This window comes from Paralichthys olivaceus, chromosome 20 (genome assembly GCF_024713975.1).
Source record: "Paralichthys olivaceus isolate ysfri-2021 chromosome 20, ASM2471397v2, whole genome shotgun sequence".
Classification (NCBI taxonomy): domain Eukaryota; kingdom Metazoa; phylum Chordata; class Actinopteri; order Pleuronectiformes; family Paralichthyidae; genus Paralichthys; species Paralichthys olivaceus.
The window spans coordinates 20,101,651-20,128,024 of NC_091112.1; the positions used below are offsets into that span (position 1 = coordinate 20,101,651).

Consider the following 26,374-nt stretch of genomic DNA (forward strand, 5'->3'; position numbering starts at 1 on the left):
TACCCATCCTCTATCCCTTGGCCTCTGCACCAAACTTCCACCTTACTCACTGTTAGTTCCTGTGGTGCTGAACCGGTATATAAAGTGATTGACTTTTCACCTCATGTGTTGACAGAAAACACGAGCTCAGGACTGTAACATGATAGTGATTTTTAAACAATGGAAAACGTGTCAGTCTGCTCTACTCCCAAAGTTGAGTTTTTTTGAGGAAAGCATTTCATGTGAATTTGGCGGTTATGTGCAGTATTTATTTTGACTGAAATCTGCTCAGGGTCAGAGGGCACACCCTCAGCCTGGCTGGGATCTGTATGTCCAGCTAAGGCCACAGCTGGGCCATCAAGCACTGGGATGGGGTGAGGGGGGCAGAGCAGTTGGCCAGCATCCCTCTGTTTAAATGAATATCAATTGTGCCTCGCAGGCTCAGCTACCACCCCTCCATCACCCCAAGGCTGTGATTGGTTCACAGGAGAGTAACCTGCTAGAGGCTAAAGCTGCTATATCAGTGTTCATTCACTGACAACAATGAAGCTAAATAACTAATGAGCTCTGTGCTGGCCGAGGTGTCTTCCTCATTCTATTCTCAGAATAGCTTTGGACATGACCAGCAGCCTTCTATGGGCCAAACGCTGGACCAGGGAATCTAAAGAATTGCAATGCTTTAATAAAAGCTATATATTTTTTTAGCGTTATTACCAAAGAAGATACATAGTTGGAGGATACAGAATAAAACATCTTGGACTTGGATTACTTTTGAATCGATGTGTTTTGACTTTTGAGGGTTCTAAGGATAAGAAGCTTTAACATCCTGACGGCTGGACTGAAGAAAACCAAAATGAAACCAAGGCTGCTTCTCATCTGCCTGGCATCCTTCTACTGCCTAGGTAAGTACAGTTTGGCTTTTAAATTCACAGTGTAGCTTAGTTCATGTGTATGAGTGTAGGGTGGGAGCTGAATGAACACTGACCAAGTTCAAGATGCTGCTTGAGCCTGTACTGTTCCAGCTTTGACTTTGACTTTCAGTCAGCTGCAACACTTTTTTTAACTGAAATCTATAATCATCAGTAACAACTACTCCCTCATTACTGCCACTAAGTTTAATCTTCTCTCTGTTCCACCAGTGCTGGTATATTATGACTTATTAGAATTCTTAAATTGTTGTGGTTTCTACTCTGTTCTAATAATTATTTCACAAATAACCAACAAAGACATGATGTGTCATATGATGTGTGATCTTAGTCCAGATGGAAGCTTTTATCAATATTTACATGGGTGGGAATTGATTATCACTGCATAAATATGCACAAAATGCAAACTCTAAGTGTAGATTTCTATGTATTAACTTGAATTTACCACAACCATAATTATGGCCTTCCTTGAAGGCAATCTTGAGGAACCCAAGTGGACCAAATGATAAGAATTTATCTATTTCTAACATCAAGAATGAACACAAATTGAAATGAAAATGCAACCATACATCAAAGTCCATTTAAAGCTCATGCACTACAAAATATTGCTAACTTGGCCAAAGGAAGGGGGTGGTCTACAAATATATATGAATATGAATTTGTCATAAAAAGTGAAAATGTTACTTGCATAGATATAAAATAATTCAATTGGCGATTCAAAAGGTTATCAACACAGTTTAACTGAGCTAGGTACTTAAGAAAGAATAGTACAAATATTTAAAAAAATAAATCAAGGTCCACCCAATGACTTCTGGAAATGTTATCTAAGCAGGCCCCATCCTAGGAAGACTGTGAGGTGCAAATGAATACAACTTCAGAAACTGTTTGTAATTTGGCCTTAACTTAAGATTTTATCTGCAGTAATGGTTTACATCCGAATGATTAATTAATATCTGTGCCCAGCACTAATTCATTCATAAATTCCTATTTAACACATTAAAAATGAGCATTTCAAAGACAATTAAAAGCCTGAAGGTCAAGTTATCCTTCCAGTTTTATTAAGGCATGATCAGAAATAACTCCCAGATTTAGATGGCAACAAAAATGTTTAATTCAAAAGACAACCGAACAGCTTTGCATTAGGGGAAAGCAGAGCAGACGGTGTAGGTGGCTCCGTGTTTAGGTCAGACAGCAGCGAGGGGTTAGAGTTAGTGACCTCTGACCCCTTGGAGGGGGTAGGGCTCTGAGTCATCATGGTCAGTGGAGCAGTCTGGGGAGGGGCAGACCATGGACACAATAACCACCCCCCTACCCTAACCCCTCCTCCCTGAAGCCCTCAATTTTTAGTGACCTGACCCTCGCACCCTCATCTACATAACACTGCCCTCAGTCGGCGCTCAGATTGAGACCTTATTAAAGATATAAGTGTAAAAGGTAATCCCCCCGACAGCTGCCCATGACCATGTCCTCAACAACCCCCAACCCACACAAACTGACCTCCCACACACACACACAGTGTCCAAGATGGAATAGGCCAGCAGTAAGACCCCTGGTCTCATCTATAGCAGGGACACAAAGGGCCTGTGGTGACTGGCAGTCCCTGCAGTGTGAATGAAAACAGGCTAATGTCTCAATCTGTAGAGAGTTTAGGCTGAAGCTGACAGGATTCTAAACATGCAGAGATATGAGGCCGATGTGACATTTTGTAAACCTCATCCAACACTGAGCTGACTATATGAGGTGCTAACAAGCACATACTGCTTGTATGCATTGAACCCTAATGAGTGAATCTGACATCTTTCAAAACTGTTCAACCCTGGATTTGTACAAGCTCTAATGCTTATTTTCCCAACAGACAGGATGGATATGTGCGAAGTATGAAACCAAAGCTGGTCACCTGTTTCCCCAATACTTATAGTATGACCATGGCCAGTACATTTCCAGCACAATAAGTCTATGTGCATGATCATCATATGTTTGACCATCAAACAGCACCAAAACCATCAGACTACCATCCATCACAAGTTTTATAGTTGTTGTAAAAACCTTCTCTGTAATGTTGGGCTGAAAATAGTGTGCACTCCCTGAGTTGACATATTTAATGATATAATTAATAGTAGTTAATAGTACTTATCTTTTCCTGCTTCTATTTCATCAATTCGTCAGTTCATTGTTTTAATTAAAAGATTTCTCAGAAAAGATTGTAACTTAGGGGGATATGGTTGTGTTGTGTGTACCTGAAACTGCAGAAGCCTCATACAGTTTCAGATAAGATGTATGATTTGGCTCAAAATGAGACCTATAATGGAAACAGATGGTGTCTCTTTGAACACTATAAAAAGTAGGAACGACAACAAAAACGTTGCTGCTGTCCATTGTTTTAAGGCTAAACTGTGATGCTTTCCTATAATGACAAACAAGTGAAAAAGATACACACAAACACCTGCACAGCAGCTGATGTCATGTCTATAAGTATGAGTCTCAATGCATTTATTTATAATCTCCCATAGGCATATGTAATCACAACTCAATGTGTAAGTCTTAAGAGACATATTCAATTTTACAAAAACACTTTTGTCGAAAAACATATAAAATAGTTGTTCTCAGAGTGAACAGGATAGGAACACTTAGCAGGAGCAGCAGTCACCACAATGACTGAACACCATCTCCAGATGACAATTTGTATAAGAAGAAATAATTAACTGCTATGACCAACACAGCAATCACCACAACCACACATCAAAACCACACAAAAAATCGTTTTAATTGCTGATATTATTTAAGTTAAATGGAAAATGGGTTAATAGGATGAAAACTCATGATAACAGATTGTTTTAGCCATTGCTGGAGCAGCACAATTTCTTGAAGAATAAATTAGTCCTATAACTATCACTAGAGAGACATCTCTCTCTACTGCTGTTATTGTCCTACTAGATAGCAGTCTCATTTATATAATGTGACCTCCAGTGATCTTGCAGCCTCTCTCTGCACAGTCTCTGATCAGTCAGATTTACCACATCACCTGGCTGCTCACCTCTCCACTATGTATCTGATGCCACTAGCTTCTGGTTTGTGAAGTCCCATAAAGTCAGCTCTTTCCGCACTGATTAAAACTGCAGAACAATCACAGTAACCAATTTTCCCATTACATTAGATTATTGATTATTGATCCACATTGCAGATGGGGACTCCTGTTTTTGGTCAGAGTTATTCGATCTTCACTGACCATTACAAATCAACCCCCTATGCAGATGGGATGTCCTGGGCCCATACACAGTATCAGTGTATGAAGAGAATAATACGCAGATTATCAATAGGTTAGGAAACTTGATGATATAATTTAATGTTCTGCTATTTAAAAAAGCAGGATAAGAGAGGATAGTGTGATGTGTTCAAACTTGGCCCTCGTATGTTGCAGGCATTGAAACAAACATTTGGGTCTATTGGTTTCATGTCTTTCCAGATATTCCCATTTTCCTGCCCAAACTTTTAACTGCACATTCACACCATACACCATTTCCTATGAAAACAGATATAATAGAGGAAGAGGACATTGGCAAGGGAAAATAATACAATATTTGATAATACATAATTACATAATTCAAAAAATTTATTCGCTTAGATCTGCTAATATGTAAAGGGTATATATTGAGGATGTGCAGTAAATCTATTAAATGTGAACCTCCAACCCCAAGCTGAACCTTTTAAAGCCTATTCTCTAGCCCATTATAAAAGGGTTAATGTGAGATATTGCACCACTTCATTCTATTGTTTCAAATCTCTGCATCTACAGAGCTGTCCATAGAACAGAAATGACGAAAGAGGAGAGCAAAAATATTGATGAGGAGATTCTTATATGGTCATCTAGACAATTTCTCTGTCTTATGGGGGCTGGACAGATGCCTGTGAAGTTCAGGTGCAGTAGTCTCACTGAACAATAGCAGTAGAAGGCTGGGAGAGTACCACAGACTGGACACAAACTACCCTCCCCACCCCTCACCCCCCTCATCTACACATCCATCCTCCGCACCTCTGACTCTCCCATGACCTCTGAGGGGCTCGGGGTTGCAAGCACATGGTGCTATTGTGGGGGTTTCTGGACAACCCCCTCCTCTCAAAAAAATCTCATTATAGTCCTACCCCTATAGTGAAAATGATCCAATCTCCAATGCTATGCACTTAATCACACCCCATGCAGGTTCAGCTCGTTGGAACTTGTATAGAATATATTTAACTCCTCCAGTTTGAAGTTGCTTTAAAGGTTGTTGTCTAACATCCTTTACTTTTAACACTGTCTTCCATCATTCATCTTGATGGATAGAATCATTTGGAATTTGAGTATTCAGTCTAGAAACAAGACAGAGGATTGATTATATGGCAACGCAATGTGTTGGGGCACAAATATCGCAGGTTAGCTCAAAACTGGTATTAATCTTATTTGGTGCACCTGTACAAACTTATGTGATCTAATACAGATAGTCCTACTGGTGAAACAGCCCATTGATATGTTATTACATACTACAATATACAGAAAGTAAAAACTATCAACATTTTAATTAACTATTCTCTGATACAGTTTGAACAAAATGTGTATCATAAGCTGTTAAAACATTGAAATGATTGCAGGACTGTTTAATTGGAGTAAATTAATTGTGTCTTTAATACAGTTGTAACTACATTCTCTGCCAGTAAGTTTCTTGGAATAGTATAAGTTGATACAACCCACTGGTGCAAATATAAAGAGAACCTCTTCAGAACACTTTACTCCAACCAAATATTGCAGCAGTTCTGACTTCCTCCTTCACCTGATTGTGTTACTGAAAAATACACTACATTGTGCTACATTACCGTCTTTGTGCCTACTTAAGTTGTGTAACGATACTTCATATTACCTTAACTTAGCTTGCATTATCTTGTGTTGAGTTGTGTTATTCTGATCTTTGGTCATAATGAGACTTGAGATCATCTAAACCCAAGATTATCATTTTATATAAGTCTTTAGAAGTCATGCTGCAATGTGATCTCCATCTATCCTGTGTGTACTAGATGCTGCATCATCACTGGCCTTTTAGGCCTTATAGTTACCAACACTGTGTGTTTGATAATCATGGCCACAGAATGCAATGCAAGTTCCCCCTTGGGAGCCCTGGATTTCATTACCAAGCCTGAGAAAGAGGAGGCTCAGGGGCTGCAGGGTTCTATCAGCCTGTCCAGATACAGCTGACCAGTAGACCCACAATCCCTTCTGCTGGCTGCATCTGCTGGGGGTGGAAGGGTGGGGGTTCCCTTGAGAGGAGGACAAATGCTCATTTCTTAATATAACACTTCAGTAAAGCCAATGACAGCTCTGCTGTATGTTAAAGCTGTGCTTATGCCCTATCACTGTATTGTAAGTGACTGTAATTTGATAGACTCATAGAGTCATGGCATTAGTTACCTTGTCAGCAAAGACCTATCAACATGCTCAATTCCAGATAAATGATATTATTATTATAGATTACTCTTATTTATAATCAGTATTGATATATAATCATATTATCAAAGCTGGCCACCTCTGTGGTTTGTAGATGCCTTGATACCTCAGCCCATATTTTCTTCTGAGTCCATAGAAAGCCTTTCTGCTGAATATAACTAGTGAGGGAGTATTTTATCTACTGATTTACATAATTTGCATGTGCTGAAGTTGGTAGAATGTAGTGACATTTTTAAATGTGGGTTGACCAAACCATATTTTCTTACTTAGCTCTGTATCTATGCAGATGTAGTTTAGTTTTTATCTCTGAGGTTTCTGCCTCCACAATGCTAGTTACCAGGTACCATGCAGGCTAAAGCAAAACCTTGGTTATAATGAAAAATAAAAATCTGTGGGAATAAAAATACATCCTGACATTAATGTGCAATACATTAGTAACTGAACATCAGCCAGCATCATCTGGTCTCCACTGTGGCACTGAACTAAACTGGGAATAGAAAGACAGAACATCTGCAGTCAAGTTCATTTGTGGGATGTTGTGCTTGATGGTGTCTGGACAACAAATGCTGTTTGTGCGGCAGGACAGGGATTATTCGTCTGAACAGATGCAAGACTCCGTAGCGACACTGATTGTCCAGGTTCAAGTGCAAGTGCATTGTTACTGCTTCACAGCTGGGAAGGAAAGTGGTGGATGCAAGGGTTCAAGGCTCTTTGCATATGAGAGCATTAGCACCAGAAAAGACTGAAAGAAAACAGGGACGACTGGGAACGTCACCAAGGTCATGGGGAGTGGGGACAAGGGTGACAAAGAGAGGTCTGGTGGCATGGGAAAGTCACCTCAGAGATGGATCTGAAAGGATTTGAAGAGAAGGGAGGGGTCGGGGGATGCATAAGGAGGGCAGATGGTGCCCTTGGGTGCATGGTGGCTGATAGGAAATTTTACAGAGGTTACTGGGGATTGGGTGCAAATAAGCATTGTCACAATACTATTGTCACAAGTGGTCCTGGCTTCAATGGAGGCTCTCTTAACTTGACCTCTGCAACCCTTGCCAGTCTTCTTCTCTCCAGCTTGGCCATTGTTGTTTCCCTCTCTGTCTGCATGGTTTGCTGGTATTCAGCCTCCATTACGGCGAATAAGAGTTATAGGCTGCAAAATCAAATGCAGCATCAATCAAATGAAATGATTTTTAGTATAGAGTGAGAAGACTTTCCCAATGCTTGGTGTTTGACCAAGATGGCCATGCTATTGTCTGTGGTACCATGGGATGTTTGTGTGCTTGAGATGAAAAATGGGTTGAATTTTTATGATCAACCATCACTTTCAGGTGTCTTGACAAAACCTCAACAGTTAAAAGTTGCTCTTCCACAAATAACTCATTCCACATCAACATGCAATGTGCAGTCATGCCAACTATGACATTTGCATCAAGTTCAGTCTGAAGTCAGTTGTTTACAAGCCATGTTAATGAGCTGTCCTGAAAATATTGAAAAAATACTGGCAATCTGTTCAAAACCTAAAGGTTCAACGAGCGAGATTTAGGTGAAAGGGATCTTTTGGCAGAAATTCAATATAAAATAGTCCTAGTGATTTTTTTGTTAGTGTGTAATCATGTGAATTGTATGAATTTTTGTTTTATTTACCATAGAATGGACCCTTTATAGTTAAATACATATAAATACTTTATATTTACATCAGGAACTGGTTCTCTCAATGGAGGCTGCAATTTTGTTTTACTGTAGTCCAGACTGGACAAACCTAATACCTTTTGAGTTTTTATGACTCATAACTTAAGTCTGCCACAGGTTCTCTTTCATATTGGAAGGAAAGGATGAAGTGAGAGGTGTTCAGCTGCAACATGCAACTTCACTATTAGATGTCACTAAATTCTACACACTGAACCTTTAATAAAGATTCCAGTTTGCTTATGAAATTTCAGACACTGTGCCTATCCCAATTTTTTAAATTAAAGGTGTCTAAGATTTATATTCTTTCTAAGTCATATGTTAACTAAAAACTTACTATTTTGAAGAAGCATTTTGACACAGGAGTGTGAGTAAGAGGGGTTCCCACCACTAAAGCATTATTTGAAAGGTCCTCTGGTATTGTACATGTGATCATTTTACTCAAGCTCTTAACCTCTCTCTGATAACCCACTTGTCTCTGTCTCCTGTCTGCAGCTGGCTGTCTGGCCTCAGAACTCTCTTTCCTGCTGGAGCCCAGTGATGTGATTGCAGTGAGAGATCAGCCTCTCATGCTAGACTGTCGGGTGCAGGGTGAGGAACCGATCATGGTGACGTGGCGTAAAAACGGAGTGCCTGTACCCACGAGTCCACGGATTCAGGTGTTGGCCAATGGCACGCTGTTCATCCAGAGCTTCCAGAAACGCAGAGAGGGGAGTGATGCGGATATGGGCGAGTACGACTGTGCTGCCCAAAATCGTTATGGCATGCTGGTCAGCCGCAAAGCCAAAGTCCTTTTGGCATGTAAGTGTCTGACAGTGCAGCACAACACAATATATAACTATAATTCTTGTTATATGCAAATACATGGGCTTTGGAACAGGGTAATTAATACTCAGAGTTGAGAAGAAAAAAATTCACAGCTTATTCCCTGATTCGCTCACCATGCAAAGGAAACAGGAGACAGAGAAGAAGTGTTTTTGTTCAATACCACATCAACCTACAGTATATCGTTAGTTCCCACAGCTAAAGTTTCGAGATAATCTTTTAGATCAGATCATACTGATCCTTTTGTGTAATCAGCCAGTTTTTCTATTAAGTCTATTAATTGATGTCCATCATAATTATTCGTCATTGTGAGGATTTAAGAAATACTGAGGTCATGAGTCTCACTCTTCCCAAAAATGTTGGTGAGACAATAAAATACAAATTTCTTTGTTATTCAGGTCAAGCTTATATGATTATTAAATATCAAAGTTTATTTTCAGTTTTAAATGATATTTTCTTTAAATTTCCCCCTCCCCACCTCTGCCTTCTCAACAGAGCTAGCCAGATTTTGATGGAGAAATCCTGAATTAATTAATTGACTATTGGGCAACAGGCAGTCAAACTGTATTATACAGTAAATACGAATACTGGAACATACAAACTAAATATATCTCATATAGGACACATTTAGTATTTTCTGTGATTATAACTATATAATTCAAGTTGTAACAAAAAGCAGTAAGCAGTAACCTTAGAAAGCCAGCCATCTCCCTTCATTGTTATGAGACTCCTTCTCTCCAACTCACTATAGAAAACGTCAGGCATGTCCCTGTTAACCACAGGCCATAAGGCTCCAATGAAATCCGTGGATGCCCCACAGACTGCCACTGCATGTTGCCTTTTCTCTCTTGAAACATCCCATAGTTTTTGTTATAAATTATGTTTCACATTGTGAACAAGATCACACCCAGAGTCTGCTCCGTGGTTGTCATAGGGAACAGGTGCCCAGATACAAGCTTCTCACTGTGGAAAAGCAGTAAATTACAGTGTGTACATTACTGTACATGGCTACATATGCTGAACACACACTAAAACACACACCAGCACTAGGCTACTTAAGTGTACAAGCTCTCCACCACCCCCACTCCTTCACTCAGACCAATAAAACTAGGGGTTTATGGGTAATCCAGGAGAATTATGGGTACCTAGAAGTGATCTTAGCAATGAGTTGCCATGGTGATGCTTATTTGCAGACCACCCTTCTGTAATGTACGCCCTTATTGATTATGGCCGCCAGGTATTTGGAATTTGTGTGTGTGTGTGTGTGTGGTGGTGTGTGTGTGTGTGTGTGAATGGAAAAATAAACCTGTGCCCATAACAACATAGAAAGTTTGAATCATATTGACCAAATCAGTGTAACTTTTTCTTATGATTTATATGTGCTGGTCATTCAATCCTGTGTTGACAATCTGCCTGCACAAACTTTTCAATAAGCAACAGAACAATGGGCTGATCTCTGTTTTCCTCTGTTTGCTCTCAGATTGTTCTTTTTCTATCTAAATACTTTATAACAGTGACAGCTGGCATAAGAACAAAAGACTGATGGAAAATCACTTTTCTACATTTGTCGTCTTCATCATAGGTGGAAATTACCAGGTCAGGAAGTGGAGAAAGATAAATATGATTTAATGGTTCTACAATTAAAACCCTGACGTAATAGAATCTACTTATCAACTCAACAACATTCTTTAGTTGTATTCCATTAAATCATAATTCGACAGAAGGTCGAACAAAAACATCCTTCATAGGTCTTGAAGCTCCATAACCACAGTGTTTAAGGAAGAGCTTCTATTATAAATCTGTAGCCAAACTCAAACTGAAATAAAAACAAAATAACTGTAATGATTTCATGTTGTTATTGAGAGTTAAGGGCAGAGGATGTGTCACCTTCTATGATAGAAATTGTGTCTGTGAATATGGGCAAAACAGATCACATTTCATTCGAATTTGATCATGTTATCGGGTTTATTTTCCTCCTGAGTCATAGAAGACCATAGGCTTAATTGTGCCAACTACCACAAGTAGAATGAGTAGAATTAGTCCTTTCTGTTTTGTTACAATATCCATCGCCACTGAAGCTGATCTATGTGTCATCTGCTCCTTAGCTCTTCCTAAGTTCCACACCCACCCTGTCTCCATGTCTGTGGATGAGGGCAGCGTTGCTCGTTTCCAGTGTCAGATTAATGGGGTACCTGAGGCCAAGATCACCTGGGAGAGAGACAGAGTAACACTCAACACCACTGACAACAGGTAACACAATACACACATACACTACAGTGTGGGACCAATGCTAGACTTGAAAGAATCTCACTTGACATCCTCAACATCCATAAAACCATTTATTCAACACGATCCACATCTGCACAGTCTGGCCGGCCGCTTAGTTTTTATTTATAGCTCATTGCGCCTGCTGAGCTGTTACTGACCTCCCCTCCCTTTCCAGGTACACTCTGCTTCCAATGGGTATTCTCCAGGTGACAGGTGTAAGGCGGGCGGACACTGGGATTTTCCGATGTGTCGCCGCCAACCCAGCCAATACTCGCTACAGCCACGAGGCCATTCTCAATGTCACTGGTAGGTGGACACAGATGTATCATACAAGTGGTCGGAAAAGAGTCTCTGGAGTGAACAAGTTTAAGCGCTCTACTTACATCATTCTTCACTGTAGTACACCCCAGACCTCTCAATCAATCACCAGAGCTGATGAGTTTCTATATCCACATTTTTTTACAGTTGGTATGAGGTCCACCAGGCAAATCAGCTGGTTTATATACAGCAGAATATAAACTGCAGCACCATACTATTCACCATCTTTGTGCCTGTGTATTTTTCATTTCATCCACATTCACTCTGGTTCTTCCCTCATCTTTGCAGGTGGAGCTCCCAGAATCTACAAGGAGCCATTCATCCTGTCAGGACCTCAGAATCTAACCATCACTGTCCATCAGACGGCAATCTTGGAGTGCATTGCCACTGGAAACCCAAGGCCCATCGTTTCCTGGAGCAGGCTAGGTACCACTCTAATCTAATTGGTGGGAGGAGGATTATTTAATTGCAATCAACATAGGTTAACTTTTAACTAACTTAATCTCTCTATTTCTGTGTCCATCAGACGGACGCTCCATTGGGGTGGAGGGTATCCAGGTTCTGGGTACAGGGAACCTGATGATCTCAGATGTGTCCTTGCAACACTCTGGTGTGTATGTATGTGCTGCCAATCGTCCTGGCACCAGAATGAGACGAACTGCGCTCGGCCGACTCGAGGTGCAAGGTGAGGACCAACAGAGACCACTGCACAAATATTTTTCTGCAAAGCTTTTAATTCTCTTCTGGCCTGAAAGTGGCCACAGATGTAATGTTAACTAACTTTAGAGATGAAGTGTTTTGTTGGCAAGGAACAGTTTGACACAGCCAAAACCAGCAGTTCAGAAAGATTATGACTGTAACATCTAACGTCTTTATCACAAATAGGTTGGCAAAGATAAAAACACATCTGTCAACATTTCATCTTACCATCATATGGGTCAAACTTTATACATGTAACTGGTCTTCTTCTGGAAATTGTATCCACATCCATTCTACTACATTGTACTTTGAAAATGCATCAATTCTGCTAGGGATACACTACTCTGGAGTTTTAGAGCAGTATCTTACAATGACACAGTTGCTTGCATGGGTAGGAGAAGCCATTTTGCCATTACTTCCTCACTTTTATAGTCTAGCTCTTTCTGCAACTAAAAATGCAATGTAGCCTGTTTACACCGGCACACACATGCCCAGTGTCCGTGAGCAGTCATGTGATGTGTGTTTTGAGGCTTGTTAATATGGATGAGGATTAAAACTCATATGGAGCCAAAATGCTTGTGTAGACAGACATGGTTTGAGTTTGAAAACGGATGTAGCCTTAACCTTTAGAATTGTCTGACACCAATTCTTGAAGAGGGATATTTCTCCAGTGAAGAAATGCTGAATAACTTCATTTTACTTAAACATAGTCATGAACCTATTATTATTACAAAACATACATTATAGTGCTGCGATATAGAGTAACCTGAAAGACTATCGTAAGTGTGAGAGAAGGATGTAAATCTCAGTAAGTCCCAACCTTTACAGAACTTCTGATCTCATTGATCTGGCTACTGCCATGTTGCAATGATAGGAACAGGAAGATGAGTTTAGCCGTCTCAGTTACACACTGTCTTGTTTGTTATGATAATTTGTACTACTGAGTTTCTAAAAAGAAGGACAGGAGAAATTATCTGTCATGTCTTTAAGTTGTTAGAAGAACTATTTCCACTTTTGACAAAGCAAGGCTAATACATTTCAAATCTTACATAAAGAGATAAGGATTGTCAAATCATCCCACAAAAAAAGAAACAGATGCTCTGGCAAATGTGCAGCCATCATTGCAGCCTTTGTTTAATTGTCTTAATATGCTGGGCCTCTGTGACATATAATATTCTGCGTGTGTGTGTGTGTGTGTGTGCAATTGACCGTATTAACTGGCAGTGGTATTGAGGGGAGCGAGCGGAAAGGGTCAATACCAGAGCTGTCTTCTCACCTTTGCCCCTGGCTGTTTAGTGGGGGTGGAGGCTAGGAGCCTGTGTTTGTTGTGTGGTGACACTGATGGTGTGAGACCCCTCCCCATCTTCTCTGCACATATGCACACCCCTTCCAGTTCCTTTCTCACAATGAAATGCTAACACCAGTGATCAGCTATGTGTGTGGGGGTGGTAGCTCTCTATGACGTGGACTCATCCATCATACTGCAGATGTCCATATATTCAGGCCTCATATATTTCTCACTGTCATTTGCTGTGTTTTAATTGGCTGTCCTGAAGCCAGCTCACTCCCAGAGAGTTACAGGGGAGCACAAGGGGACGAAGCAGAATTATGGAGCGTCCCTGTTTTCTCTGTACGATGACATTCCTGTCAGTCATGGGAGTGAAACCTGATTTGCTCAAGGGATTAAATGCTATGTAACACCATAAGAACATACGTTGTACGTGTTCGCAAACACACCCAGTGTATAAAGACAGAGATACAGTGAAGATGAGGGGTGAGGGAACGAATGGTGCTTGTATCTTAATCACTCAATACCACTCACACATGTTATAAGATAAGATAAGAAAATAAGAAGTCCTTTATTAGTCCCACAATGGGGAAATTTTCAGTATTACAGCAGCAAGAGTCAAAAAGACATCAGCGAGTAATAGGTAACATGCAATACTTAAGTGTAAAGATCATAAAAAATATATAGAAATATAGCAAAATATGAATGTAATTAAACTAGTGTATACAGTGTAAAGATAGGAACAAATATATGCAGTTTGTTCAACAGTAATACACCAGTGATTGAAGCATAACATTGCACAAACAGAATGTAAAAATGTAATGTATTAAGTCATCACAGTTACAGGTAGAACTGTTTGGGTCATCCAAATCCACATATTTCTTCTGTTGACGTTGACACAGCTGTTTCCTGATTTTAGTCTCAGAGAGCTGACAGTGAGCTTGGAGGACATTTTGGAATTTTTGGTGAAAACAAATCCGTGATGGAGAAAATTACAGTGTGACTGAGTAATTCTCTTAACTACTATTAAAAGTGCTTTACAAGTCACATACACCCATTCACACAATACATTCAGTATACTGTAGTGCTTCTTGACCATCTGAACCACAGTCCTGATGTATGAATCAAAGACAAAAAGAATCAACCGAAGCTTAATATATTAGATGTCTTTTAATCTCAGTGACATCAATCTATATTCATATACATAATCAGCTTTGCCTTCAATTCCAGGTTTATCTGACCATATCAATCAATACTTGCTGCTGTCACACACTCAGTGATTGGCAGTGTCTCAGGTGTATGGGAGGAGAGGAGGCACTGATCTCTAATATATTCATTAATTTATTGATCAGCTCTGGTTTAAGGGTTGGGAGAGAACAAAGCCCTGTATGCCTTGGTCATCTGGTAACATTACCACCCACAATGTGGTTAAAGCATCCTCATTATTCTGCAGTAGAGTATCCAAAACTGGATCCTATTGTTAGATCATGTCAAGAAAGACTCATGGTGGCTCCAGTTGTATCAAAAAACATAGGGATAAAACACAAGTGTGTGATCATCTAAGTATACAGTTTCACTATTGAGTTCTCACAAGTCTTTGAGGCTAATATAAAATATCTACACATCTACTCAGATAGACACAAAAATAACCATCAATAACACTTCCATTGATTACAGTTGTGCACAAGTTAAAAGTTTGCTTTGTAACAAACTTATGTTTCTATAGATTGAACTGATAATGTGTGACAAACATCCACAGAGTTATTTCTGATTATTACTATGATTATAACTGGTACTAGTACATAGTGAGCCCCTAGTAAATTATAAAGACAAAATGTACTTTTAAATAGAAAAAAGTACTCTTAACTCTTAAATGGGTTAAAGTATATTTTAAAACATTTATATGCATGATGATTAAAGGTTTATAGTTGATGTTGGAAACTGTTTTCTCTAGTTTCATTAGTATTTTGTGAGAGCAATGACAACTAATACCATTGAGATTCAAATATACAGAGATGAGATGACTCATAGTCAAGGTTGAAAGAATGTTTTTGTCATTAATCTGGAGTCAAGTTCAGTGGGAATCAGTGAGACTGGCTGCCGTCTGCGTTTCAGTGTGAAGGTTAGCCTTTCTCTGTGGTCACGATCAGGACCATGGCCACAGGGACAAAGAGCACAACAAAAAAAGAGCACATCGACTCGACGGTCACTTCAGGGCACAAGGTGCAGGAGGGGGATGCAAAGAGAAAGGGAAAGGAGATGAAGAATGACTGGCAACCTCTGACCTCTGACCCCTGACCTTGACAGGAGGATTCAGAGTATGTCTATGGAAACAGTTGGAGGGAGGGAGGAGGTTCTGGAGTCACGACGGACACATGGGGAGGTGGAAGGGGAAAGGAGGCGTGGTCTCAGGATTAATTAAGGAGGGCTGGAAGATGGATAGGATCCCAGCGGATGGGCGAGGGCAACCAGGGTGTCACCATGTAGAGATCCACTCAATGGGTGACCAGCTATTTTGGAGAATGCATTAACTGCATCTAATTTTTCGTCCACATGTTTTCCAGACAAGATGAGCTGCAGATCTTCATGTTTTATTTAAATCAGCACCAAAGTATCACACACTGAGCCACATTACTTCTTTGACAAATGTGTTGGCAAAAATATACAAAGGTCATATCTCATTCATTGCACGGTTTTTGTTTATCATCTCTTTATTTATATGTCAAAATAATCAGATTAACACAAATGTATGAATTATGATGATATAGTGTTATTATTACTTCAATAGGAATTCAGAATGCAAGAACAGATCATTTCATATTCAGTGCTGAAAAGTAAAACCACATTTAGAGAGTGAACAAATAAGGAATTGACAACTGTATTCAATTAGTTTGAATTGAGATTTTACTCACGCATTATGTCAGTAATCCATTCTTGTTTCTTAAACCATACAACAATATAAAAAAGCTCCAACAATGTCTAGAATAGTACTGGATCAGCATTCTATTCTATGAAAACCAACCAAATGTTCATTGAAAGTGTCATTAAGGGACAGAAGCCCCAATAACAGGCTGCAGACAATAGCAGCTCAAAAGACATAATAAGATGTGTGAGGCACAGTGAAAATCAAGGTCAACAGAATCACTGATCAATACTGAGTATAGATCGGTTGATAAACGGTCAGCTGAGGACACCTGACACCTTCTAACATGGCGGGGGGATAGCTGAACAGATGAAGGGGTGGACAGCTAGATAATGAATCCCCCCCCACACACACACACACACACAAACACACACACACACACACACACACACACACACACAGCTGACATCAAGTAAGGCTTTACATACAGTTTATTTAACCTTTCACTGCATCTCTGCCTTTGAAAACTACACAATACCATAGTTTTGTAATAATACCACCAAAATCATATGAGGACAACTGAAACATTTAAAGTTCACCATCACTGAACATGATATATTTAACTGTGTGTAACCATAGCAACAGTCTCAGTGCTTTGTATCATGTTACCAGTTCTCACCAAGGACACTGATTCAGCCACGTTTTAAAATAAACCATCAGATAGATAGACCCATATATGTATAGATGGAGTTAAGGAGAGAATATCCTAGTTTTTTAATAATGATTCGGTTTGTTGTCTGTGCCTCATCCCATCTTTCTCTCTGCTCCTACTCAGCTCCACCAGAGTTCCTGCAGTGGCCGCAGTCTGTGTCCAAACCAGCAGGGGGCAGTGTTGTGTTCAGCTGTGTGGCCCAGGGGGTCCCAGAGCCTCACCTCATCTGGCTGAAGAACGGCAAGGTCCTGATGCCTGGACACAATGTCAAGCTGACCAACAACAACAGGTAGATCTTTCAAATGCAAAATCAAAAAGTTCAAGAAACAAGGAAAGTCTTAATCGACTTGAGTTAGTGACAGTATCATGGCATCTAAGGAACATATTGATTATAAACAATCATAGCAACCCAAAGACAGAGACAGCAGAGTTCTATGTTCTTGTTGAGCGGTGACAGGCAAAATGTCTCAGAAAAGGAGGCGGAGGTCACAGTGATGGGAAACAGTGCAGAGAAAAAAGATGCAGTTAACAAATACAGCATGTGAAAGAATTGTCTCCAGAGTTTAGGATCTGAAATCCACACATGGGAAGATTGAAGTTGTAAATGATAAATGGACTGCATTTTATAAAGAGCTTTTCCAGTCTTATCGACCACTCATAGTACTTCACATTACAAGTCACCCTTCCTCTATCACACACCATCCATACACTGTCAGCACAGCTGTCATGGGACTTGCTCAATGACACTTTAGTCGGCATCACATTCTCAAATGCAGACTTTGATGTTCTGTAAAAAAAAAGTGTAAATCAACTCTCACTATATACTCTCACTGAGCTTTTTTCAGTTCTGCATTTCACAGTTTTACCACAGGGTGGCAGCAGTGCAGAGAACATGTTACTAAGTCTGTTGGACTGAATGTGTTCTGATGATCATCTTGTGGTCTGTAATTGAACATATATCACAGCCCACAGTTCATATGCTATATTAAATGGACATTGCAGTTACAATATTGCAGTGTGTAGGAGAAAAAAACTGTTTAGAAGAGGTGAGTTCAACTTTACCTGCAGGAGACAGTTACAGACACAGTCCAGGGAATTATTTATATCGTATTTATGTCTTCTACTTCACTGTGCAAATTTAAAATATGATCCTAGCAGACCTGAACATCCAACTGAGTAGAAAACAAATGCACTGTTGTCAAACTTTCATATGTTCCACTTCAACAAATAGTAAAATCTTCCCTTTAAATTCCTCACATGGTTTTCATTTCAGTAAAGATTCATGTGGTCAAATATACAAATAGAAATCAAAGATTTGAGAATTCCATGAAGTCAATAAACTGAAAACAGTATCAGAACATTTCATGACCCCTCAGATTTAACAGGCTGGAGAGGGTCAAATCTGCTCCACCTGCAGCAGCAACAGTAATAATAACATGCTACTCATACACCAATGCTTCAATATTAATGATGAATGATATCATGCGTAATAATATATCAGTCAAACAGAACAAACCTGAACTTTAATATTAATGCTTACGGTACATTTTTCAGCACTCTGGCTCTGACCCGTATCAGTTCAGAGGATGAGGCCATTTACCAGTGCATCGCAGAGAACAGTGCCGGGACCAACCAGGCCAGCGCACGTTTGGCTGTGGTCCAGAGTAAAGACCTGCCTGCTGCCCCCCAGGGCTTCAAAGCCAGTGTCCTGTCCACAAATACCCTCCAGATAACATGGAGCCAACCGCCCTCCGACGTCACTGACAGCATCATTGGATATGTTCTTCACATCCGCAAGACAGGAGGTGAGTGTTCAGCACGCAAACCGTCTACTGTGAAATATCAATTGTACTTCAAATTGGACAATAATATTAAATATAATAATTACTAAAACTAAATGTCTGTATGTGTGTGTGTGATTCAGAGCCTGATAGTCTGGAGCTGCAGGAAGCTATAAGTAAAGGCAAATTCCAAAATGACATTACCAACCTGGAACCAGCCACCACCTACTCCCTCTACCTGAAGGCCTACTCTCCTCTTGGAGCCAGCCAGCAGTCCCACACTGTGGTGGCTACAACACTAGGTGGAGGTAAGAACATGACACACAATTATTAATAGTTTATATCACAGAGAAAGCTATCTGTCATATTTTTAAATGACTGACTCAAACATTTAAACCCATATACACATCAGCATGTGGAGCAATATTACACATGCAAAAGGCATGAAATTGATGAATAAAGGTTGATAGAAAATTATTTGAACAAATCATGTGAAATGTTGGTCTTGTAGTAAGCTTCCTAGTTGCCTTGACCAGAGTTCTGTCTCTTCATCATCTCCTTGGAGGACAGTTAGGTTTGTTCGCATCGTTTTTTCATTCCTCTGTATTTTCTATCTCTGCTCTTTATACAGTGCCAACCCCTCCCAACTTCTTCACCAAGGTGGTGAATTCTAGTGCTGTGCAGGTCCTCTGGGAGCTGCCCAGTAAGGCCGGCAAGGCTGAGGGCTTTAGGTTGTCTTACCGCAAGGTCCCCAATGCTGACTTTCAGGGACCCATACAGCTGCCCTGTCATACTAATGCCCACACCATCTCAAACATGGGTGAGTGTGTGTGTGTGTGTGTGTGTGTGTGTGTGTGTGTGTGTGTGTGTGTGTGGCTGCATCATAATATATGATTATATTATGAAATCCTCTGCTCCTTCTCACATGAATCTCTTCGGACTATACAACATGTTAGAAAACAACAGAGTCAAAGAGTCCCTTATTGAAAAGAAAGAGACTAAACCATGAAGTATTTCACGCCTTCATGATTTCACTCACGTGTCTGAACAGCAGCACAGTCTATCCAACATGTTTGTTGACATACAGACTCCTCTGGGCTCACCTGTAACCATAGCAACACACTTATCCTGGTCACCAACGAGATAATATGAACAGGAAAAGACACCAGCTGCACTGTGCCACCTCCTGAAGAATCAAAGGCTAAGGTGTTGTAATCTGTTGGAACCACAGGATTACTGCTGACAACTGTGGAACTTCATTCAATCAATCTATTCATTGTCAGAGGCCCACTATTATCTCTGTGTCCGTCTGTCTGTCTGTCTGTCTGTCCATCAGTGTGTTTTTTTCTCCATATATTTCTCGAAAGATGCAAATCGTTATAATTATTATATTATATTATAATTGAAAACAAACTGGTCATACACCACATTAGAACACAGGTGTAACAAATACAACCTCAGTGTAACAAATCTAAGTACACCTGTGATGTCCTACTTCTAGTCCTATGTTCTGTTTCAGGATGTGGTTGAATATTATTTCACATATTTGATGTTGTTTCAGAACCGGGTGCAGTGTATGAAATCAAACTGGTGGCCTACAATGGAAATGGGGAGAGTGAGTGTTCCAAGAGACTCGTATCACTGGGAGAGGAAGGAGCCAGCGACCAGAACACTGGTGAGTATGATCACAGTGTCTAGGTAGAGCGTACAGCAGGTGCTCTGACTACACCAGTGACTGTGGTGATGAGGATGGTTATATTTGAATTAGTAAACCTACATTTGCTAATTCACAACCTACTGTATACACACCTTGATCAGTTAAACTTCATCGTGTTTTATCACAGACCTGCACGTTGGGAAAAACATACAACTTTGATAAAACAGATTTCACCAAATATCTTTTTTAAAATCTTTGTCCTGAAAGTGGTCTTAGACTTGTACCCCCCTCTGTATGTGCCAGGTTATAGGATTAACATTTTAGCTCTTTTCCATCGGGAGCATGTACCACATTAGTTCTATGTTTGTTTCCAGGAGGGAACAGTCTGTGTCAGTGCAGGGATGGAGAAGCCTCTCTTGGCAGCATCATCATTGGCATCCATATCGGCACCGCCTGCATCATCTTCTGTGTTCTGTTTCTCGTGTTTGGATACCGTCGCAGGTAAATGCTGCAGCACTCTACATCCTATCTCTTGTTAAATTGTAATCCTGAATTATAATCCCACATGAATTGTCTCCCAGCTATGTTGTAAACTCTCAAACAGAATATGTATTTGTAATCCAAACCTGTTTTCAGTTTTTTTTGCAGCAAAGGAACTCAGGACAGCTGGTCTGTACCGAGGGACAACACAGGACGCATCAGAAACCCTAAAGATGAAGTCAACTGCGCCAGAATGGAGTCAGAGCCTCAGGTAGTAAATCAGAATATGCAGATTATTAAATGTATTCAACATTTCAATCATCTTTCATCAACTTACTTTGAGTAGAGACTTAAACAATTATTTCATTTAATAAAAGAAATACACATAAATGGGCAAATAGGTCTGAGGTCTGAGTTTGTGGCCACAGAATGTGTCAATCTTTCCTCCCAGTAATCACCAACTAAAAGTCCAAACATGACAAGTACTTTTGGGTTTTCAATTTACCAATAAAACCACAGACTATTGTTTATGACAACGGTGAGACAATACATGACATCACTTTTTAGCCCACTTTTTTTGTCCTCTTCTCCATGGATATAGTTATAGATAATGAAATCATATTAACTATGTTAACTGATGTGATCTGGGGGTCTTGTCATGGTGATTTAAGTGAACAAACTGTACAGATCAATGGTACAGTGGCTCAACAGAGTACATGCCATACATAAATAGTATACTTGAATGATATCTGATCCCTGGTCTTTCTCCTCTTCTGTCTCCTCCTGTCTTGCTCTTGTGACTCTTCTTGTGAGCAGGTGGTCTGTCCAGCACAGTGCCAGGTCATCATCGAGCAGCAGTCATCAGGTTTACCTGGCATGGGCCCTGGCTAACACTGGTCAATGGTAGCAGCGTTAATGCCCCCCACACAAACCCCTCACCCCAACCCCCTCCTGCCCCTTGATAGAGGCCAGTCATAGGTTTAGTCTCCCCTAAGCCTGCTGCTAATAACCTAAGAGTAACCTACAAATATTATGGAGAGCTAAGATACTGGTCCTTTGCCACTTCCCCCCAATTCTCCACCCCTACCTTGAACCAAAGCCTGTTTGTTGCCTTTATTGCCTGTGCATGTGCACATGTGCATGTTGAAAAAGCCTTCAAAAAGCATTGCCTCTCCAGATAAGGCCCAGGCACATTCTCTCAGCTTGTACACCATGAACACTCATGTCACCTTCCCAGTGGGAGTCTGTTCTATAACCAAAATATTCTATTTCTCAGATTCCTCCTGGTTAGCTGACAGGTGAAGATGTGCACTGTGGTCTTAAAACCCCAAATGAATCCATATATTTTCACCTGACTGTCACATATCAGTCAGTCTATTCTGACAGAACTCTTGACTTTGCCTTCAGTTCCTCTGCAATAAGAAAAGGAAGAAACATAGTGGCCTTTGCGAAAGCCTTACAGAGGTGGTCTGATAAGAAGTGACCAAACAAGCCATTTAAAAGAAACACATAAAAAGCCATTCTTTATTTAAATCTTCCAAAGAAAGCTACCTCAGTCTGACGAGAATGTCTGAGCCATAGTTTAGGCCAGTGTTAGCCTGTTGATGCTGCTTGTGCCAGCCTACCTCAACCAAAACCTTTTCCTATAGCTATTTCCTTGACCAGTGCCAATGCCAGTGTTCCGTGCCAGCTGCCAACCAGGCCCGTCCAGAAAGAACCTTCCAGGATGACTACCATGGAGAGTATAACCGTAGCAGTGCCTGAACTCCACTGCCATAAACCTGAGCCTTACTTTACCAGAGACTGACATGGGACCAAACAACCTCCTGTTCAAGCCAGGTCACCGTTTGTTTCCATCAAGATATTTTGATCACAATCTTTGATCTGATATCTGATATATATTGTTGCTCCGTTATGTGGTTATCCAAGGCTTTCAAATGACCACAACTGTTCATCTCCAAAAACATGTTTGTGCAGAGGATATACCGAATGGAAGATATGGACAAAGACTGTCGTGAACATTTAGGCCATGCAGTCAATTCTTCTATGAAGTCCATCACAGAAAATAAGTTCACATCTGCACAAGCTAGATGTCATACTGAAGATAAGCCAAAAAAAGACTGTTGAGCTTCATGCTGCCAAGTTAACTCTTCAGATGCCAAATTGGTCACCCTGGGACCTCAGTGACGCTGAGTTGGCAGCTAAAGTTTTATTGTGATACTTGCCCGAATGCACGGACAAGGCTTATGTCTCACCATGTCAGCCTATCCAAAAGTTCTTCTATGAAAACCAAGGTGAATGATACCCAAAGATGTAAACATTTTAATGGTTTTCTTTATTTTCCTTAAAAATTTTATTTTAAGAGAGAATACATTTACTTTCATTTTGGACTGTTCCTGTTTGAAAGGTGTCACCTGTGTGTTAAGTGCTTTAACTGAACCCAAGCCAAAATAATTTACTACATAATTTCATTTCCTTTGCTTTTATGTGCTTTAGTTTGGATGTTTTTCCAGGTGCACTCCTTCAGCATGGAACTGTATTTTGTTAATTCTAACCTTTAAAGTGACCAAATGAAGATGTCAAATATTTTAAAAAGACTTTTATGTCAATAGTATAAGGAATACTTGCTTTCTATTTTAAAGTAGTTGAGTAATTTCCAACTATTTAGCTATCTTTAAAAAATATGTAACCAAATACCTCTTCATTTTGAACATTCACAGTCTTAACTTTTTCACTACCTTATAAAGCACAGAAACTGTGAGAGTGATAACATGCTGTATGTGTGTGAAGAGCTAAGAGTAGGCGAACCTTGAGGACAGCAGCTTTTAGAGGGAACTACACATTTAGATTCAAAGTTAATCACCAAAGACGACACCAACACTCAAAGTTCAGCTGGAATTGACCAATGACCAAGTGAGAGGCTGAATGACCGATTCTGGAGTTTTTCCAAACATCTTTCTACTTTCAGTGAACAATAGTGATACTTTTAAATGGTCACTCTAGCATTAGTTTTGACTGGGAAGGAAAAACTGGCTGTGATTTCAGGTTGAATTTAAAAGTGTGTGTTGCCTCAAGCTTTAATGTTCCTCAAGGTTTACCTTCCCCCTGTATGAGTGTTAAGGTTTATTCAAAGCAGAGCAGTATAAAACTCATAAACCTCCTTTCTTACTGAGAGCTATTAAGCCAATGTGATGCCAAAAAGTGTATTTGATATGGAAGACCTAAAATATGTTTTTGTTGTGTGAAGTGTGTAGTTAAACTAGATTTTAAAATGGAAAGCATCTGTAACTTCCGTTTGAACCACTCATTTCTTTATCTCTTTTCATTTGAGTCTTTTGTTCCTCCCGCTGAGCACACGAGAAGTTGCCAAAACAAATGTTTTGTTTTGAAAGTTTCTATTGTTATTATTAATATTATTAGAGCTCATGAAAAATAATTATGATGATTTCGAATGTTTTCTTGTTTGACATGTGTAAGGATGCTAAGAAAGTGTTTAGGATTGCTTTGTGATGGTCTTCGAGCTTGAGTTGTCTGGGGACCAAATTGTTTTTTAGCCAAACCTGCTTTCTGCCTTAAAGAGCCAGTGACTAGTAAACAAAAAGCTACAAAAAAATAAAAAAATATATAGTAAAGTAGAAACTGGCTGCTAGTACCAACGAGAAACAAAGCTTTAATGATGATAAGTGCTTCTACGTTCTCTAAGCTTTCCACTGATGTATTGCAGCCAACTGCAAAATTAAAGCTTTACCCTGTTGAGACTGAGGTCTTGTCCTTGGTCTTTAGCCAAATTGAGAAGGTATGGAGAACTGACTGGTAGGTTACAGTGGAAAACAGAGACCAATCTGTCACTTAGAAGGTTTTCACTGTTAATTTAAACATTTATTTTCCATTTAAATTCACACACTTAAATATCACCAAAAAAATCACCCCAAAAAATCTTATTGTTTGGGTTTAACCATTTTAGTGTTTGTCACCAGCCCACTACGTTTGCATGGATATACATGTGATTGCTCTAGCTTTACATCAGGCAGCAACATTGTAATATAACTATAACTTCTGAAATACGGAATCACATTGTTTCTCTCCACTGCACAACCATTCACAAGGACACAAACACATAGATTATACATCATTTATTACAACTACTACAGTCCTACCTGGCATGGTATGCGCAGGAATGATGGTGGCAAATTCATAGAGATATTGTTGAGTTACTGGCATTAATTTGTTTACCGACTATTATTCTCTTCTTCACCGCATCAGTTACATTATGTTGAAGCATATATCTAGTCTATTGTCACCCATTGCCACAGTGCTTATTATGTTCAGCAACAGTTACATTGATTCACTTATAATAATTCAAAATATTTGAATATAATTCCAGTAGAAGTACAACAACAGCAGTTATAATTTCTACTTTTGATTGCTAGATATCACATGAAGTAATACACAAAATATGCTTTCTTGTGATTTGTTTGAACTGACTCTATATTCATGTCTTCAACCTGAGGACTTCCTCTCTAAGTCATTAAGTTGTGAAGCAAATTACAAGCTGACAGCAGCCTTTTTCCTGGAAACTGCCAAACTCATATAACAAAGTAAATACTCATTGTCATTTAGTGTTCAGATAATGTGTCCATAGCAACTTAGTCTGAAAATAGCACAAAACAAACAAATGATAATGGGCATAGGACAAACACTATTTTTATTTAAAAACAAATAATATTCAAGGTGGGATTATTTTAATTTACCAATACTCAAAAGATGAAAGTCTCTGCTTACTGTGACAGCAGTAACTTTGTTATTTTCTACCAAACAGCTTGGTCTCTGTGTGCCTTCAGACTGTCCTATCTGCATGTCAGACTTAACTCTTAACTTTTCTCCTTCCTGCGACATATTCCAACATGCCTAAAACCAAATAAAAACCTTTTGTTTAATTCATGTTTCTTTGTCTATTTTCTTTTGTGGCATTCAGTAGCTATGCCCCTCACAAAGCCCCTAACACTCAAGCCTTATCATATATTAAACAGCCTTTGGCACCATATTATTCCAATAGATCACTTTGCTCTCTACATGCAGGCTCACTTGTGTTTCCTAGAGTCTGTAAGAGTAGAACAGGAGGTAGAGCATTCAGCTCCCAGGCTCCTCTCCTGTGGAACCAGCTCCCACTCTGGGTTCGGGAGGCAGACACCATCTCAGCATTTAAAGTTAAACTTAAAACGTTCCTTTTTGATAAAGCCTACATGTTAGTTCTGGATCAGGTGAGTCCTGAACCATCCCTTAGTTATGCTGTATAGACTAGAAAAGATATCCTGCGTATGTTGAACTTGCTTCGTAGTACAGGCCTCAGATCTGGCACTACACAATAACAAGAGCAATTAATATTATTATTATTATTATTGTTATTGTTACAAAACTATTC

At 39.7% G+C, this 26,374-nt stretch overlaps 1 protein-coding gene across 1 annotated transcript; it reads left to right on the forward strand.

The window, feature by feature from the left end:
• The first annotated feature begins 832 nt into the window (after positions 1-832).
• LOC109631603 (immunoglobulin superfamily DCC subclass member 3) lies at positions 833-21,942 on the forward strand. Its single transcript, XM_069516673.1, has 14 exons — positions 833-881; positions 8,557-8,862; positions 10,992-11,136; positions 11,330-11,460; positions 11,761-11,898; positions 11,999-12,157; positions 17,158-17,323; positions 18,589-18,839; positions 18,959-19,123; positions 19,447-19,635; positions 20,377-20,490; positions 20,847-20,973; positions 21,109-21,223; positions 21,769-21,942. Exons 1-14 carry the CDS (start codon positions 833-835, stop codon positions 21,841-21,843), a joined length of 2,130 nt encoding a protein of 709 aa, XP_069372774.1. The 3' UTR covers positions 21,844-21,942.
• Positions 21,943-26,374: the final 4,432 nt, after the last annotated feature.